Source organism: Apis mellifera, linkage group LG1 (genome assembly GCF_003254395.2).
Source record: "Apis mellifera strain DH4 linkage group LG1, Amel_HAv3.1, whole genome shotgun sequence".
NCBI lineage: Eukaryota > Metazoa > Arthropoda > Insecta > Hymenoptera > Apidae > Apis > Apis mellifera.
Window position 1 is genome coordinate 19,943,805 of NC_037638.1, and position 18,228 is coordinate 19,962,032.

An 18,228-nucleotide genomic window follows, 5' to 3' on the forward strand; every position below is an offset into this window, starting at 1 on the left:
CATTAATTTATTTGTTTAAGTGACGGGTATCTGAGTGAAATTTTTTATTAGAAAATTGTGAAAATTAACAGAGTTATAGCGATTGTTAAGAATTAAATTTGAACGTATATGTATTTTTCCTTTCTCCCAAATACGCTTATCAAAATCTGTCGAAACGATAATTCTGTCAATTTTCAATCATTTTTTTACTCGGTAATACGTGTAACTGACAGTATTGTCATTGTTATGTCGTATCGTTATTTGATTTTTAATAATTTTTTGAATTTTTATGTCCGCATTAAAAATCAATTTCCTTTTTAAAATAGAATATTTAATTTTTTTTTAATTTTTAAAAATTTGAAAATCGGCCCTCGCATACCATAACAATACGGCAGGATTCAATAAAATTCCGCCCTTTTCCATATTGAACAACTGTGTGACCCAGAATCGTGTGCCGGTGCACAGTGTTTCATACATATGGGTATCCGAACGAAACGAAATTTATAACCGTGCATAATATAATATACAATTTCTGTAATAAAATAATATATATAATTCGATACAATTTCATGCATAAAATAATATATATAATATAATTCTATTAAAAATAATTGGACCGACCTTGATCTTTTATCGAATAAAAAAAAAAGTTTTCTCCTCTTTTTTTTCTCGCATTTTAACATTCCCTATTGTCAATTGTAACCAACTGATCAAACAACACTTTTGATCGAAGCATTTGTTTCATAAAAGGATTGGCGGAAATATCTGAAAAATGGTAAAACAATGGTGTTCCATCTATGCGCGGTCCAAGCATTTTGAAAATATTAAAAAAGTTAATCCCCCTTTATTTTTATATATTTTTATTTATTTATTTTTTTTTCCCTATCGTTCGAACAACGATATTAAAGTATTATATCATACTTTATTTTATGTAAATTCGACAGTTTCGTTACACGCAATATACAATCCTTTCGAATCTCTGGAATCATTCTCTAAATTCGCTCCGAAATTTCATATCGAAAAATCAGTCTTATCTCAAACTCGATAACTCGAAAGGAAAAAATTCGGTAAATTCGTCAATGAAAACGAAAATGACTTCCTTCCTTCCCTCCATTCTGAAAGTGAAATTTTCAACATCCCTTTGACAATAACCCGCCCCCTTGTTCTCCATTCACAGGAATCTCGTGCACAATCTGAGCCTGACCGATTTGACCGAGCAGCAGAGGTTGACTTGGTACTCGACCGACAGTGACGTGAAGATGTGCCTGGTGAAGGGCACGCCTGAGGAGAATTGCCAGAATTATATTCGCATCCTCGTGAAGACGGACGCGAACACGTTGCTTGTGTGCGCGACGAACGCGTTCAAGCCGATGTGCCGCGACTACGGGGTGCACGCCGGCAATTACACGATACTGAAGGAGAAGGGTGGGCAGGCAATGTGCCCTTACGACCCGAGGCACAACAGCACCTTCGTATACGTGGACGGGGAGCTTTACACGGGCACTGTGGCCGATTTCGCGGGGATGGACCCGATCATCTACAGGGAGCCGCTCCAAACCGAGCAGTACGACTCCAAGAGCCTAAACGGTGAGTGTCGATTCTTTCTTTCCTTCCGATTTAATAAGAGACGTGATTCGAGAAAAGCGTTTGAGAAATTAAAAAAAAAAAAAAAAGAAAGGAAAAGAAGAAGATGATAATAATAAGAGGTGTTGCTATGAAATGGCGGATGACGTTAACGCGCGATTAAAGGTTAAAGATTGTGAGGAATAAGGGGGCGACGAGTGTGCAGCTGGAGGGTTTTCGATGATGGAAAAAGGTCGGTGGCCGGGAAAAAATTTATTACTACGTGTACTGAAACGTTGGTGAAGCTGTGGAAGCGCTTTTCCACAGCATAGGGGAAGGGGCGAAAAAGTTATGCCTTAAACTGGAAGAGTTGCTCGCTCGAACGGAAGCTCGATAGCCAAGCGTTTATCGTTTCGAGCACGCTTACCGGATAATCCAAAACTGGGAACCATAGAGAGAATTCAGCCTGCATTGGTTACGCGCTGCTTATGCAAACGGGTGGATCATATGCATAATATAAAAAGTAACGGGATAATATGTAAATTCGAAAACCTGAGAAAAAGATTCGAATTAATAACTTTTTTAAAAAGTCCATCGACAAATCGATGCGATTCAAGATTTCTGATATTTCTAATTTTATAAAAAAAAAAAAAAATAAATAATATTCGCAGAGAAATCAAATCAATACTATCATCGTCAAGCCATATTCTGCAATCGATCATTTTTTATCGAAAGTTCAAATTCAATGGACAGACGCATTGTGAATACGATATACAAAAATAATAATAATAATCAACGAAATATTCGATCATAGACTTTCGGAAAAATCGATAAAAAGAAACGAGTCTTGTTACTTTTCTCGCACATATATTGATATTGACTCGAGAGATTCGTTTTATTTATGGTTTTCAATCCGCAAAGTCTAATTCCGAGATTAACAGCGCCGAATTCCGCCGAACGACTTATTGTTATTATTCCATAATATTATTCCACGGTCCTTCTGTATCTTCACAACGACAAAAGTCTCTCAACTCGACGACGGAACGAACGAAATATACGCGCACAGATGAGAAATTTTAATCCTGTTTGCTGGCCCTTGATCGTCTTTCAACGACCACACCTCTCCTCTTCTCTCGGTCTCGATCTCAATCGTTATTAACTGCTTTATCAACCGATACACCCGTAAATTATTAAACGATATCTCCTTTACATCTTACGGGGAGAGAAATTACGGTTCCCCTGCGAATTTGCCCAATTTGTCGGAATATTTATTCATCCGGGACCGGGTCAACCGAGAGGAGAGGAGAATTATAGCGAGATGAGGCGTGTTTGAGGGGAAATTTTCTTTTTTACGACGCGAGGATCTTCGATCCTTGAAAACCACTTTGGGCAAAGGGAGAAGTAAAGAAGAATGCGTCACCTTATTTTCCACGGTTTCGCTCGAGCATTTTAATTGAACGGTGTACGAACGCTAATCAAGTTTCTCCGTCCGCTGGATAATATTGATTTTTCCCTCGGTTCGTTGAAAATTCAACTCTTTCTCTCTTTCTTTTTTTTTTTTTTTTTCCCCTCTTCGTTCATTTCGGTCGCGTTCATCTCTCCGTCTCGCTCATCGCTCGGAATTTTCAGGGGGAAAAATATATATATATATATATATTTATATGGGGCATTGAGCTCTACGAGAGATTTTTATTTTTTTACCGCCGAAATAATTGTACATCGTTACTATTTCCAGCCGAACGATCATCGAAAGCTTTCCATCACTCCCATCGTCGTTTCGTCGAGCATCATCGCGTCCATAATCCATCCCCGATTTTCGATCGAACGATCGATCGTTCCAAAAAATAGATCGTTTTTTTCTTTTTTTTCTAATCGTGGAGAACTAGGAGTAGGGAAGGGGGATAAGGATGAATATCTCTCCCGTCCCACTTCTCCGTTTTGTCTCCCGACTTGTACGACGCGATGAGAAAGACAGTTGGACGATGGCGAGGGTTGATGCGGAGGGAGGATTAAGATGAATCAACGGGAGTGTAAAAAGGGACGGTGAAGTGAGGAGAGGAGAGAAGGAGGCACGGAGAGAATGAAAGAAAATTTATTGGCCGGAGCATGGCAGGATCGGTCGGATATATATATATATACTTACGTGGCGCGCGAGATTAATATTACTTTATGAATCCTAAGAAGCTTATGAAAACCCTGTCAAGTTAATAAATCGATAAAGTTTTCTCACTTTATCGGACGCGCTCGTGTATACGACTGATCCCTGAGGAGAGCGGAAGAAGGAGAGAGCGTGTATCGATGGAGAGAGATGAAAGGAGGGGGAAGAGAAAAGGGTATATACAAAATAAAACGTTCCTTACGTATTCGTGGTCGACTTACTCTCCCCCCGTTGTTACATCCATCCGTCCAACATGTCCCATCCTTGTTCCAGACTCTTGGAAATTGATTTTTACCCTCCGATCCCACCTCGTGAAAATCTGGCGATCCACCCCCATCTCTCGAGGTAATGATTTTTTAACGAGGATCCAATGCCGCCACCGTGAAACAAGGCCGGATTATCCGATCCCCTCGACCCTCTTTCGATATTTCCAGGCTGCCTTCTTCCCAACATTTTGCAACTCGGCCTATAAGATATAGAGAGCGTGGCGGCCTCTCTCGCTGTATATTTAATCGAGGCCCGATCTCGTCCCGATTGTCACGTTCGTTTATTCATAAGGGGAGAGGGAGAAACTTTACGACCCCCCACATGTAACCCATATGTAACAGCGTCATAACACGAGCCACGTATTCTAATTCCAGCGCCAAACTTTGTCAACTCCATGGCCCAGGGAGACTTCGTCTACTTCTTCTTCCGGGAGACCGCCGTGGAGTACATCAATTGCGGCAAGGTAAGCGATAGATAATATCAACGATTTATTGAAAGGAAATTTTCTCGCCGATTTTTCTTTCTTTTTTTTATCTTTGCATTGAGCTTCTAATTTTTATACACCCGGTATTAACTAGATGGATTACGAGATAAAAAGGATACTCTGCTCACTTTTTCTTTTCTTTTCTCCCATTGCAGACCGTCTATTCTCGCGTAGCGAGAGTCTGTAAATACGATCGAGGTGGTCCGCATCGATACCGCAATAGGTGGACCTCGTTCCTAAAATCCCGTCTTAATTGCTCCGTTACCGGAGACTTTCCTTTCTACTTCAACGAGATACGTAAGTAAAATCCTCTCTGTATAATTTATATAATTCTCTCGATCTATCCTCTATCGATTCTAAAAGAAAAAAAGAAATTCAAATTCCGATTCAATATATTTTATAATATTTAACGAATTGATCGAGCATGTATTATTATTTATCATCGATGTCTTCCTTTCCAAAAGAATATATTCGCGATTCGAAGATGCGAGAATTTAATTTAATTCTCGATCTCGTTTCGTTTGTTCGAGATTCGAGCAGCGCCATTGATTTTGAACGGTTGGCAGGGATAAATTTTCCAAAGTATTCGCCGGCACGCTCGTAAACGTCCTCGGGATACGGGCGAGGCCGCGCGAACAAAGAGGCTCGGAAATCACGGGCCTCGCGTTATTTTCAGAATCGACGACGGAATTGATATCGGGCCAGTACGGCAATAAGTCGGCGCAGTTGATATATGGGACGTTCACCACCCCGGTGAACAGCATAAGCGGCTCGGCCGTGTGCGCCTTCTCCTTGCAGGACATCACAGACACGTTCAAGGGGAATTTCAAGGAGCAGAGTGCGATCAACTCGAATTGGCTGCCCGTGCAGAGCACCAAGGTGCCCGACCCGAGGCCCGGCCAGTGCGTCAACGATTCCCGATCTCTGCCCGATCTCACCCTCAACTTTATCCACACGCACTCCCTGATGGACGAGCTGGTCCCGAGCTTCTTCGGCCAACCCATCGTCATTCGCACCAGTTTCCAGTAAGTATTATCGTGCTTACTCGAGGATAAAATTTTATCTATAGTAGTAGTAGTAAATTCTTTTATTTCTTTCGTAAGTATTTTAGAATAGTATATTTTAAGAAGAAGAAGAAATTTCAAACGTACGAATTTTAGATACAACGTTAAGATATATATGTATAAATATTATGTTAAAATGAATATTTCATCGAGATATAATATGAAGGAATATTTCGAATAATAATAACTTCAATACAAACAGTTGAATTGATAACGTGAAATATGAAGAGATACTATTTTCAATATATATATATATATATATAAAGAATAAAAATTGGAAAATGGAACATATTTATATTCGATGCTTCTTTCACTTTTTAATCAAACGAGGGGAACAAACATTTTATTTATTTACATAAAGCCCAAGTATAATTAGAATCTTTCCAATATTCCGTTGAAAAAAAAATATTATCTCCAAGTATTATATCGTTCGCTTCTACAAATTAGTTTTAATTACTTTCAATTTTTTTTTTTATTCCTTCTTACGATCGAATCGTGGTTACAGTTACAGGTTCACGCAGATCGCCGTCGATCCCCAGGTGAAGACGCCCGGCGGCAAGACGTACGACGTGTTGTTCATCGGGACGGACAACGGGAAGGTGATCAAGGCGGTGAACGCCGAGTCGGCGGACACCCACCTTAAGGTGAGCCCCGTGGTGATCGAGGAGATCCAGGCGTTCCCCTCCACGGTGCCCGTGCGAGGCATCAAGGTGGTGAGGGCGTCGCAGGCGGGCGACGGCCTCGAGGACGGCCGACTGGTGGTGATCGCCGATAGCCAGGTACAGGCGTTGAGGCTGCACCGTTGCTACAGCGACAGGATCTTGTCGTGCGGCGAGTGCGTGGCCCTTCAGGACCCGTATTGCGCCTGGGACAAGGTGGAGGGCAAGTGCAGAGCATTGGTCGGGCCGGCTGCCACGGACGCGAGCAGATTCCTTCAGAGCGTCGCGACCGGGTTGCACGCCTCGTGCCCGCCCAGCAAAAGTCTGAACAAGGATGCCGGCAGCGTTGGCGCCATCTCTGCGAACCAGAACAAATTCCCACCCGACTCGATGATCCCCAACAAGGAAGGCCAAGGCGGGGAGATCATCAATATCATGCAGGACGAGGAGCAGGACAATTCAGGTAGAGATATATATATATTTGGAATGGGAGAGAAGCTTTTATATTCCACAGATTCTTCTTTTCAATTTTTTATTTCACGTATTTTTAATTGGAGAACGAATTGGATTGACCGCAGGTCCGGAAGTATCGGCGGCCGACTCCCCCCCACCGCAATACTCGGTGGAGACCCTGGTGATGGCCGTCGTGGCTGGCGCGTTAGCCGCTCTGTTGGTCGGCTTCGTGGCCGGCTACCTGTGCGGCAGGAAATGTAGAAAGGACGAGGACGATAATCTGCCGTATCCGGACACGGAGTACGAGTACTTCGAGCAGCGGCAAAATGTGAACAGGTACGTGAACGTTAAACTCGAACTTTCTTTCCACGGATGACAGAGACGATAATATTAATCTTCCTGAATATTGCAGCAGGCTAGCGCCGGAGCCAAAATTATTGCCCCAGGAGGAGGTGACGTACGCCGAGCCTGTCCTGGTCCCGCAACCGCCTAAGCTCCACTCGCCGAAAGGAACGATGCGCAAACCACCACCGACCCCGACGGAAACGCTGTTCCAGTTCCCGGACGGGTACGGGTTCCGCGGGGCGAGGGACAACTTCGGCACCCTCCGCTCGCACCAGGGCGACGCGTATCGGCGCAACGACGGGTTCGCGACCACCCGCAGCGTGAAGAAGGTTTATCTCTGAGAAACGAGCGAGGAGGGAGGTGGCCGTCACCGGAGCTTAGGGCGGCCAGCGCGCAACCGGCACAACGCGACCACAGCGGCAAGGAGTAGTCGCGCTGTGACGTCAGGGGGACAGTCGAACCGCGAGCTCGCGGGGCCAAGGGCGCTAGAGTCGCCCTCGCCGCCCTCGAGCGTTTCGTCCAGTTCCCCGTCCCCTCCCTCCTCGTCACCCTCGCCGACCCTCGTACCGATCGCCATGAGCGGCGGTGGCTCGCCCCCGCCGCCGACACCGCCCTGCAGCTACATATATCGATCATAGTCGTCGTCGACCGCGTCGGCGTCGGCCTCGTCACCGCCGCCGTCGTACTCGGCTTCTTGTTACGCGACGCCAGCCGCTGGGACACCGTTCTACAGCCCAGCCGCGCGTCCCGATCCTGTATAGTAGCGTGTTCACCGCACACATTGCCCCTCCTCCGCCCACCCTCCCGCGCGATCACGTCGAGAGTCACGTCCTCTCGCCGATCGCGATCTTTTGAAACTTTCCCTTGCGTTTTTCGTTCGTTCCCCCTTTCGTTCCCCCCGTGCTTGATTCCCTCGGTTGCCTTTCAGACCGTCGACGATGGACGCGCGTCGATCCAGGATTACCGAGTAAAGTGACGATCGTCGTGACCACAGCCACAAAATCACCGCCACGCTTCGTCGAGGAAGATCCTAGATGATGAAAGAAAGAGAGTTGGAGAGAGATTTTTCAAGAAGAGAGAAAGAGTATATATATATATATATATATAAATATATATTATTCCTTATAGAAGAGGCGAGATGAAGGCGCGTTGATTCGAGCTTCGCTCGGTGATCAGGCTCGAGAATGGTGCGTCGAATCGTTCGCGATGGAATCGTGGCGATCTCCGCCGTTTTATATCGACCGTTTCTTATTATTATTATTATTATTATTATTACTATTATTATTATTATTATTATTATTACTATTATTATCATTACTACTACTATTACTACTATTACCACTATCGACGATACCCGCGCGTAGTATTACGACAAAGGTTACTTCTCGTGAAGTCAATTAAAAGAGACTATCTCGTCGGACTCGACTTGCGATTTTTTCTAATGTTGTAATATTTAAACGCGAGTGATTGACAGTGCCATTATTGTTCGCGTAATACTACCGCGTGCCTCGAAGAAAAAAAAAAATTTTTTAAAAGGGATCGCGCGAGCCGATCCTTCTTGTTCTTCTCTTAACGCTCTCGACGGCGAACAGATGAGTCGAGAATGAGAAAATGAGAGACAACACCATACTCTTCGTATTAGTCACGGCATCGTGCCATAAACACACACGCGCACACGCACACGTACACGTACACGCGCGCATACACACATTCGCATCGATCGATTCGGATTTGGAGATGAAAAAAAATCGCGGAGATCGTCACACGTCGCCTTTACGATGTGTTGGTTAATCGAGCAAGACTCTCTTCAAATGTGAGGCAGTTTGACGAAACGGAGTTACCGCCGAGAGATTCCCACGGATTTCCTAATTTTCGGAAACACGCGTTTCACCACCTGCACATATACGTAATACGGAGAGATGAGAGAGAAAGAGAGAGAGAGAGGGAAGGAAGAGAGAAAGCGTGCGTGTGTGAGGTGTGTCTAAAAGAGGAGGTGTTTAATCAGAGACACGAGAGACACTTGCCAGAGAGGAAGGAAGGAAGGAAGGAAGGGAAGAGGTATGTAGGACTTGTATGTAAATAAATTCACGTTATATAAAGAAAAAAGAGAGAGAGAGAGAGAGAGAGAGAAGAAACAAATAACATATACGAAGGAGTTTAATAAAAGAGTTCTATGAGCTGCAGTGATTTGTAAAGGGAGAAACGAGAATCAGTCCATCTAAAGAATCTGGGCCCGATGGTACACGTAGACATCTATCTTAAAGTGCTTCTTATTTCAGTGTGTTTAGAAGTAACGCGTATGTGATATATACTATATGACGAGGTGTTTTTCTAGGCGTTGAGAGAAAGCGAGAGAGCGAAAGGAAATGAGCGATAGAGAGAGAACGAGTGTGTGTGTGAGAAAGAGAAAGAGTGTATGTGCGTGCGTGCGCGTACGAAAGAGAAAGAAAGAGTATAAAATGGTGAGGAGAGATGTATAGTATCACTCTCTTCGACGAATTTCAAGTAGAAACAGTATGATGGACGCGGCGATGAACTCGACGATCCTTTGTTCACAAGAATTAATTCGTCTTGAGCGTGCGCTTTCGCGAAACAATCGTAGCCGCTTCCCTCCTCGCCCCTTCAAAAAAAATTAACCCCTCGAAAATTATATCCGAATTTTTCCGCTCGTCTCCTCTTCCCATCTCCACGCTCTCGTCTCTCCTCGAGACCAAGTTAAAATTTGCCGAGTTAAGAATCTCTGAAGATTCTGTGAACAATCGAGCGAGATCATTCGCCGCGATTCGATTCACTCTTTTCGATTTAATTTTTCCGTTCTTATTCGACACGCACACAATTACACCGAGTACACCGAGGCAATTAACAACGTTGACGTTTGTTTGTCACACAAACGTTTTCTCGTATACCACCGATCGTTTCGATCGGTCAAAAAACCACCCCCCACCCACCCAACCTCCGATCGACTCTTTTCTCGATTGAAAAGAAACGAACAAGGCCCGCCGCTTCACGCGCCCCCTCCCCCAAAATGGTAAGACTGAAAAGAATCTTTGGAAGAAGAGGAAGAGGAAGAGGAAGAAGAGGAAAAGAAAAAAACGGGCGGGCCTCCACCATCCACGTTCATCTTTAGAGTTTACGAATTAGATCGGCATCGACGAACACGGTTTCCTTTCATTTTTGTCGACAAGTACAAATTTCAAAATAAACGAGCGAGGGGAGGACGTTTGGCCACGTTTCACGGTGCAAATGAGCGCCTTTCTTCTCCTTCTTGAACAAGAAGAAGAAGAAATGAAAGGAGAAAAAAAGAGAAATAATAATAATAATAATAATAATAATAGTAATAGTAATAATAATAATAATAATAATGATAATGTTAATAATAATGATAATGATAATGATAATCAACGCAAGGGCCTGCGGGATTCATTTCACGTTCCTGGCAAAAGACTGTTGTTCGCATGCGTCCAAGAAAGAAGGAGGATGCAAGGCGTCGTCCATCCTGCGCGTGAAACGAGAAAAAAGATTGACAAGGAAACGAAAAAAAGGAAAAGGGGAGACTCGATTTGTACACGCAATCGTTATTATATATACACACAATCACACGCGCGCGCGCCCGCGCAAATGACGCATAAATGCGCGTTTCGATGCTGCCATGTTTTATTATCGATTCGACACTTCTCGTCGTTTGCAAAATAATCTAATTGTAAATCCTCCGATTTAGGTAGAGTATTTTTAATCGGCTTGTTTTTCCACTTTGTCGGAGAGGTATGGACGTTTTTTCTAAGTTTGATACTAAAGATACTAAAGAGAGAGAGAGAGAGAGAAAAAAAAGAAAGAAAAAAAAAGAAAAAATAAAATAGAAGAATATAAAAAAAACGAGTTTTATCCGATTAAGGTTCTATTAGAGAAAAAGGAGAGAGAAAAAAAAAAAATCCCTTAGTGGAATCCTTCTTACGAGGAAGAACGGAAGACTCAGGCACGATACCAAAGATATTACTTATATAACTAGGGCACCGTTGGTCGTTGCGATGATGATTGATGAATGTACAGAGGCGCACAAAAAGAGAAAGAGAAAGAGAAATTAAAAACATAATAATAATAATAATCGTTAAGGGATTGCTGGCCCCTCGCACAAAAATCGAGAATGTAGAGGTAGAATAGACCGTCGAGAGAACAGAGATAGATCACCTCTTTCACCTTTCTTTTCAATCGTATCGTTCATCACCCGGGGTGATGATTTCGTTTTATTGATCGAATCGCGATTGATTGGTTTGTTTTCTTCCGCGTAATTGCTCGTGCGTAATCGCGAGAGACTACGAGATCGATGCCATTCGTTTTTTTTTTAGATCGATGCATTTTTCTCGCTCCTGTGTTTCCTTCTTGTTTGCATCCCAGCGAAGGGAGGGGTGAAGGGAGAATATTTCGGAAGATGAACGGTTGATGATCGAGCGAGAACAGATCGAGGGAGAATAAAGAAATTCGTGGCTTTGGAACTTCACGTGGGGTGAAAAGTGTATATATATATATAGTAAAGGGGAGGAAAGATCGAATCGCGCATCACGCGTGTTGGAATCAAGTAATGCATGAAAGGATGCGAGAGGATAGAAAGCGGTTGTTGTGCAACGGTTTCGCGTTTGGAGAGATATATATATATTTTTTTTTCCTTTCTTTTCTTTTCGAGACGAGGATTATTACGTGTAGCAGCATTATTGTTGGAACAATAAGAGAATGATGGCAGGGATAATCGAAGAGAGGGAGGAAGGGGGGGAAGGGAGAGAGATGACGAAAGAGAGAAAAATCAGAATTTTTATGATAATCTTAACGATATTATAATCGAACGTTGATACTTCTAATAAGAGTTAAAAAGGGACAAAAATGGGGAGGGGGAGACGTTTACAGAGATTCGTGTTAAACGTGTTCAAAGGAGCTCGCGCGTTCGTGTTGTTTAAGCCAATAAGGAACGGATTCCATCCAAGAAACAAAAAAGAAAAAGAAAAAAAAAAAAGAAAGAGAAAAAGAAACGGGAAAGGAAGATTTGATTCGCGATGTCGTTAGTTGCGTGGACGAATTTTTCTTTTTTCTTTTTCCTTTTTTCTTTTCTTTTTTTTTTTTTTTTTTTCCCCTAATCATTTTCGATTAACCGAATCTTTTCGTTAAGAAACTGGAAATTATTAGTGCACGAAAGAGAAACGAAAAAACAAAAATTTGGGACAAATTTGAGTTATCGAGTTTCATGCATTATTTTATTTCAATCGCTCGATTGACAGGTTAACATTTTTTTTTTTTTTCTTTTATTCCTCCTTCCTTTTTTTTCTTCGTTTTCTTTTTCCTCGATTGTTTTAAACCGACTTTAAACCGATAGATATGTTTTTTTAAACGGGAGAGCGAAAAAGAGAAACGAAAAAATAAGGAGAAAGAAAGAAAGAAAGAAAGAGTAAGGAGTTGAAAGGTGAAGAAAAAAAAAAGGAGAAAGATAGATGACGAGAGAATGCGCGTGTGCTTGATCGATTGTGAAAAGTTTAGCCAGTTATTACGATTATAAATTGAGAAGAAGAAAAAAAAATTAGTTAAACGTACGGGGTTTTCCCCGTTTGAGGGGAAACACCTCCGATTAGATGATCGCAGCATGTATGAGAGAACAAAAGTTTTGATGATGAAAGCTTAGACGTAAGTAGAGGATTAGCGAACGGTATATATATATATATATATAAATATATATATAAATATAAATATAAATAAATATAAATATAAATATAAATAAAATATATATATATATAGAACGCTTGAAACGTATATTAATATTATAACTTTTTATAAATATATTTTTCCGTCGAAGTCTAGCCTAGTTGGATACATACACGGTTATTAACGACTATTAATTTATCCGATCTGATTACTATATCGAGGATCTAGTGTTAATTCGAACATTTTAGACGTCATAGTTTTACATGATAGGCGAAGTATGTACGAATTGTAAGTGGCTCGAAATGAGAACGAGAAAGATTAAGAAACCGGATTAAGAAACGAGAGAGCCGAGAGAATGGAATAAGGGATGAAAGAGAGAGAGAGAGAGAGAGAGAGAGAGAGAGAATACATTAGTACCTAACGTTATGAAATTTAACTACTAGCGTTGAGCCACTCGCAGAAAAGGGTCGGCTCAGCCGCTTCGTGGATCATTCATCGATCGGCATCGATCCCCTCCCCGATACTTCGTCGATATTTCTCGAGCCGAGTTAAAAATCCCTCGACTCGAGAGGCGAACGTCGAGTTTATCATTCGCGCAACAACCCCTCTTTTTGAAAGATCGATCGAGGCGAATGTCCACGGAGCGACCAGCCCTCCCCTTTTTTTCGTGCTTTGTAAAGTTAAGTGAGAAGCAAGAAGGAAAAAAGAAAAAAGAAAAAAAAAAGGAAAAAAAAAAAGAAAAAAAGAAGAGAATGCGAGGAGATCGAGACGGAGAGTTGGAAGGAGCGAGAGAGTGAGCAAGAGAGTGAAACCGAGAGAAAGAGAGAGAGAGAACGAGTGCGTATATAACCACGTATATACATAGTCTGCATATACACGACATCCTTCTTTTTTAATTTCTCTTCTTCCGTTTCCTTTTCATTTTTCCAGAGAAAAAGTAAACGAGAGAGAGAGAGAGAGAGGGAGCGAGAGGAGAAGCGTGCGTGAAGTAGAGAAAGAGCGAGAGAGAGTATGAACGACGAGAGCCCGGTACGAAATACCCCGAAAAATTCCCCTTCGAAAGGAATAAGATGAAAAAAGATGAGATGAAATTGCAAATTGCGGCACGGGCTCTCGTTCACACGCGTACTGATACACGAGCGAGCACTAATTACCGCATGTAAACGCTAATTAATAATTACCGATTAACTACCAAGTAATAATCAATACTGTTAACTAAAGTAATAAACGCGATCGCGATTTACCAGAGGATTTTTAAAGGGCGAAACAAAATGAACACTAATAGTATTTATCAACGATAAACGTAACGAGAACGTAACACGTATTTTGCTTCTTCCTAATACAGTGCCGTTTACGCTATTTTTTACTTGTAACTGATAGAGAGAGAGAGAGGGAGAGAAAGGGAGCGAATGAGAGAGCGAAAGAGTGCGAAAGAGAGAGAGAGAGAAATTCGGCCAGGGGATGGCGCGTCGCGCGGCATTCTCGAGGAAGGGAGGGGAAGGGAGAGAGGAGGGCGAGCCTACTATCCCCTCACAACAAATATTTCGCGAGATCGTGCGATTCGTCGAGTGTGGTGTGAGAGGGAAAGAGAAGAGAGTGAAAGGGGTTGAAGACAGAGGGAGTTTCGAGTTTCTATTTAGAGCGGCTATTGTAAAAAAAAAAAAAAAAAAAAGGAAAAAAAAAGGGAAACTGTTAAACTGAAGTGACTCTGCCGCGTGTTTCGTAATCGTAAACTACGCGATTCAACCAGTTGTTGTTCGGGGGGCAAAAACGTTGTTGGGTCGATTGATCGATTCGAGGCCTTTGTACGTATCGTTGTACGATCCTTCGAGAGGCGTTTGTAAAAAAGAAAAAAAGAAGAAGAAGAGAAATATCGTTGATTCGTGGTAAGAAATTTTTGCCCTCGCCCGGGCTGGCTCTCTTATAATAACGTTTCGATCAATCAGCCTCTCGTGTTTCCCTCCTCCTCCTCCTCCTCCTCCTCCCTCCCCCCCGTCCCCGTTGATTTACCCCCGCAGTCGCGCGAGATCTCTGAATTTCTGTCCTCTAGGCAGCGCGTGGTTGCATCCATTATTGTCAATTAAGAACGGAATCAACGGCGAATAATTTTTCCAGTCGTTCCTTCAGTCGCAATCTTTTTCGTGAACTTGTCGCGTCTGTGAATCCTCCCTCTTCCCGATTTTTTCACCGTGGAAAAAAGAAAGAAAGAAAGAAAGAAAGGGGAAAAAAAAACAACGGGCTACGAACCGGGCAATCGTCCAGAGGACACGAAAATTTGAACGGAAAATTGTCTTTCTTCTAAATTGACTGACTGGGGTGATAAATTTTCCGTGGCAAGAGTCACACGAATATGGGGAATAGAAAGTGGAGATACGGGAGGGAGAGCCTTTGACTTAATTATTAATCGTGCGACTCGCAGGTTATTTATATAGTGAGAACACCATTCAGCGAAACTGATCGAGAGAATGGGGATGCGTGCGCGAGTTTGTACGCTGAGCGGGTTTTATTTATGGGTGTGGAATCATTTTGTTGAGAACGAGTGCGAGAAAGCGAGAATGAGAGGAGAAGAGGTGAAAATTTTTGGCGCAACGTTTCGCGATAGCGCGATAAAAAAAATTCCATTTGTTCATTCGCGACCACCCGGGACCTTGGGCGGTGGGATAAAAAAAAAAGTTCGCGGGTGGTCGGATCGATTTTTAAAAGAGTACAGTACCGGGGGAATGAATAATAATTAATAATAATATTAATAATACTAATAATAATAACGATATTGCATTAATACCGAAGGTATATTATTGCCGATAATTATATTGTAACGACACGAGAATGATATTATATAATACTCTTTATAAACGCAGGAGGAGATGATTATTATGTAACGCGGTGAAATATTGAGGATTACGGAGTGAACTGAAAACGAGAGAGAGAGAGATCGATACGCAAGACCGAGAGAATGAAAGATGAGAGAATGAGAGGGAGAGATTGGGATCTCGAGAGACTGAGAGGAATGGAAGGAAGGGATGGAAGAGTGGTAAAGTAGTTTTTTTCGCAGTAGGTTGACGATAGAGACACGGCACGTCTAATATTAACGAACAAAAAAAAATAAATAAATAAATAATAAATAATAATAATAATAATAATAATTAAAAAAAGTAAAGTAAAAAAAAAAAAATATCATAACGCGAAAAAAAGGTACAGTAGTGATTTACTATCGGCTGACACGTAGTGTGAATGCTGAAATAGGAGAAGCATGCTGGCAACGAGTGCTTTTGTGGATTCCGGATAGACGGGATGTTGGAGAGGAGGAAGGAACAGGAAAGGATGATCGGTTTCGGCTCGATTTCGCGATCTTCCGAGAACGAAGATCGACGTAATTACATGAAAATATAACGTATAAAAGTATAACAATTGGCAGAAACGATTTTAATTTGAACGAGAAGGATTTCCTTCGAATTATCGTTCGTCGTCGGGCGACGATTGCTGAAGACGGCGGTCATCGTGGTCGCGTTTCGCGATACTTTCTTTCCTCGAGACGAGAATTCTTCCCAGTAGGCGTAGTAGTATAACGAGGATGAATGAAAACGCGAGGGAAAGAGGGATTCGTTTCCATTACCGTATTGCGTCTGTTATGCCTGACATAGTTCGCTATTAAGAAGAGGAAGAAGGCGAGGCATTCTTTATTAAGAAAAGAGGGAAAATGAATATGTGGGAAGGAAGGAAGGAAGGAAGGAAGGAGCGAAGACGAGCCGAAGCAGGAAAGATCGAGCGCGGAGGAATGGAAGAGAGAGAGAGAGAGAGAGAACGTGGATTATTGCGAGAGAAAAAGAGAAATGAGATGAAGTGAGAGAGAGAGAGCGAGCGAATGGGAGAATGAGAGAGAAGAGTAAGAGGGTGGCGAGCGAGGGAGAGAAAATGAAGAGGAGCGATTGTAGATTCGGAAAGTCACTTAGCCAGCAGACTGCTGTTCATAGTGCCCTGTTATAGTGGGTTCCCTAGGCAGAGCGGCAGAGACGCGATTAAAAAGCGAAAACAAGAGAGGCGGACAAGAGGGAGAGGCGGAAGAGAATCAAGTTGTTGGGGAAAGAGTGCGTGAGCGAGGAACGAAATGTCGGGAATCGGATGAAATAGAAGCGCGTGGCATATCGACCATCGGATACGAGACTTTTCTATTTTTTTTTTCTCTAAACAATTTCGATCGAACACGCAATCGCGACAACACAACGACTATTATCCGTATTATTAATCGTGACAAACTCGTCGCAAGTTTTTTAATCACGATCGAGGTTTCCATCCCCGTTTTCGACCGACTTTTCCCCGTCGACGATTCTTCCGACCTATTTTTTTTTTTTTTTTTCCTTCTCCAAATCCGAATTTCCAAAAAAGATTGATCGCAAGGAAAGGAATCCCTGTACCGTTTCGATGCTCGAGAAAAACAAATATGTGAAAGAAACGAGTATAATTTTCTTTTTTTTTTTTTTTTTCATTCAACGAATCTCGGTTTCGCGTAATGTAACAATATATGATTTATAAAGATGTATTGTTGAATATTACGATTATTCACGATTAACACGACGACAACACCGTTTACTGTTATCACTGCTATCGCGTTGAAAGAGGGATAAATAAAGCTCCGTCGTCGGATGGTTGGGTTTCGATGATCGATCCGGTATTCCGGGATATCCACTTGACCGCATATACTATTCGCGAATCGATCGGGGGCGGGGATGGAATATTCGAATCGTGGACAAAAGCTCTCTACGCTCGAGCCACTCGAGGTTTAATCAGGTTTGAAGGAAAGAAAGAAGGAAAGAAAGAATCGTAGCTTGGTATATATATATATACATATATATATATATATAACGAGTAGTACTCCGCTCTCTGCCCACGGGACCCTGATCTATTTTTCAGAATACGCTATTGTGATTATTACTATATGATAACATTTAAAGAAGAAAAAAAAAAAAAACACTAAAATCACAAAAAACACCTTGTACTATTGTTTATTATACGATTCTGACGATGATTATTTATAATGTTAATAATCTATATTAACGATAATTACCGCATTATACCATTATTATATTTAGTACTATTTAGAGAGTGAGGCTGCTACTATATTAATGAATTAAGTACTAAGTAACGGATTAAGTAATTCATTAGACTTTATATATAAATATATAAATATTACTAAACATACTCTTCGCGTCAAACTGCGTTTATCGGTTTTCTCTTCGTATACACGTTGATTTCCTATACATATACGAAATATATATATAAATATATAAATATAAATATACATAAAGTATTGAATAATCACACAGTACGACTGCCTCTGACTCGATTTTATTTTCCGGGCGCTTGTTCAGTCAGCGTTACGAAACGTTCTTTCGTTTTACCCATTTACATTCGACGACTACGTTATTTTATATATCATAATAGACATAGACTGTACCACGAAATATTAAGTAAAAATAAATTTGATTAGGTAATAAAACAACGGCGTCTTCTTCTTCTTCTCGTCAATTCCTTCTCTTCGTCGATTCTTATATCCTCCTTTTCCCTTAAGATGGGATC

General features: G+C 41.9%; 1 protein-coding gene across 2 annotated transcripts in view; it reads left to right on the top strand.

Moving 5' to 3' along the window:
• Nucleotides 1-17,620, top strand: part of LOC410686 (semaphorin-1A) — a 160,921-nt gene extending 143,301 nt beyond the window's left edge. The window contains exons 4-10 of one of the 2 annotated variants that reach the window (XM_006571262.3): nucleotides 1,157-1,566; nucleotides 4,342-4,430; nucleotides 4,607-4,748; nucleotides 5,128-5,476; nucleotides 6,021-6,637; nucleotides 6,753-6,963; nucleotides 7,043-17,620. In XM_006571262.3, coding sequence (XP_006571325.1) covers nucleotides 1,157-1,566; nucleotides 4,342-4,430; nucleotides 4,607-4,748; nucleotides 5,128-5,476; nucleotides 6,021-6,637; nucleotides 6,753-6,963; nucleotides 7,043-7,313 — 2,089 coding nt within the window. In that variant the 3' untranslated portion in view covers nucleotides 7,314-17,620. Of the gene's footprint in view, nucleotides 1-1,156; nucleotides 1,567-4,341; nucleotides 4,431-4,606; nucleotides 4,749-5,127; nucleotides 5,477-6,020; nucleotides 6,638-6,752; nucleotides 6,964-7,039 lie in introns of both variants that reach the window. The other variant, XM_394163.6, reaches the window with a different exon arrangement.
• Nucleotides 17,621-18,228: the final 608 nt, after the last annotated feature.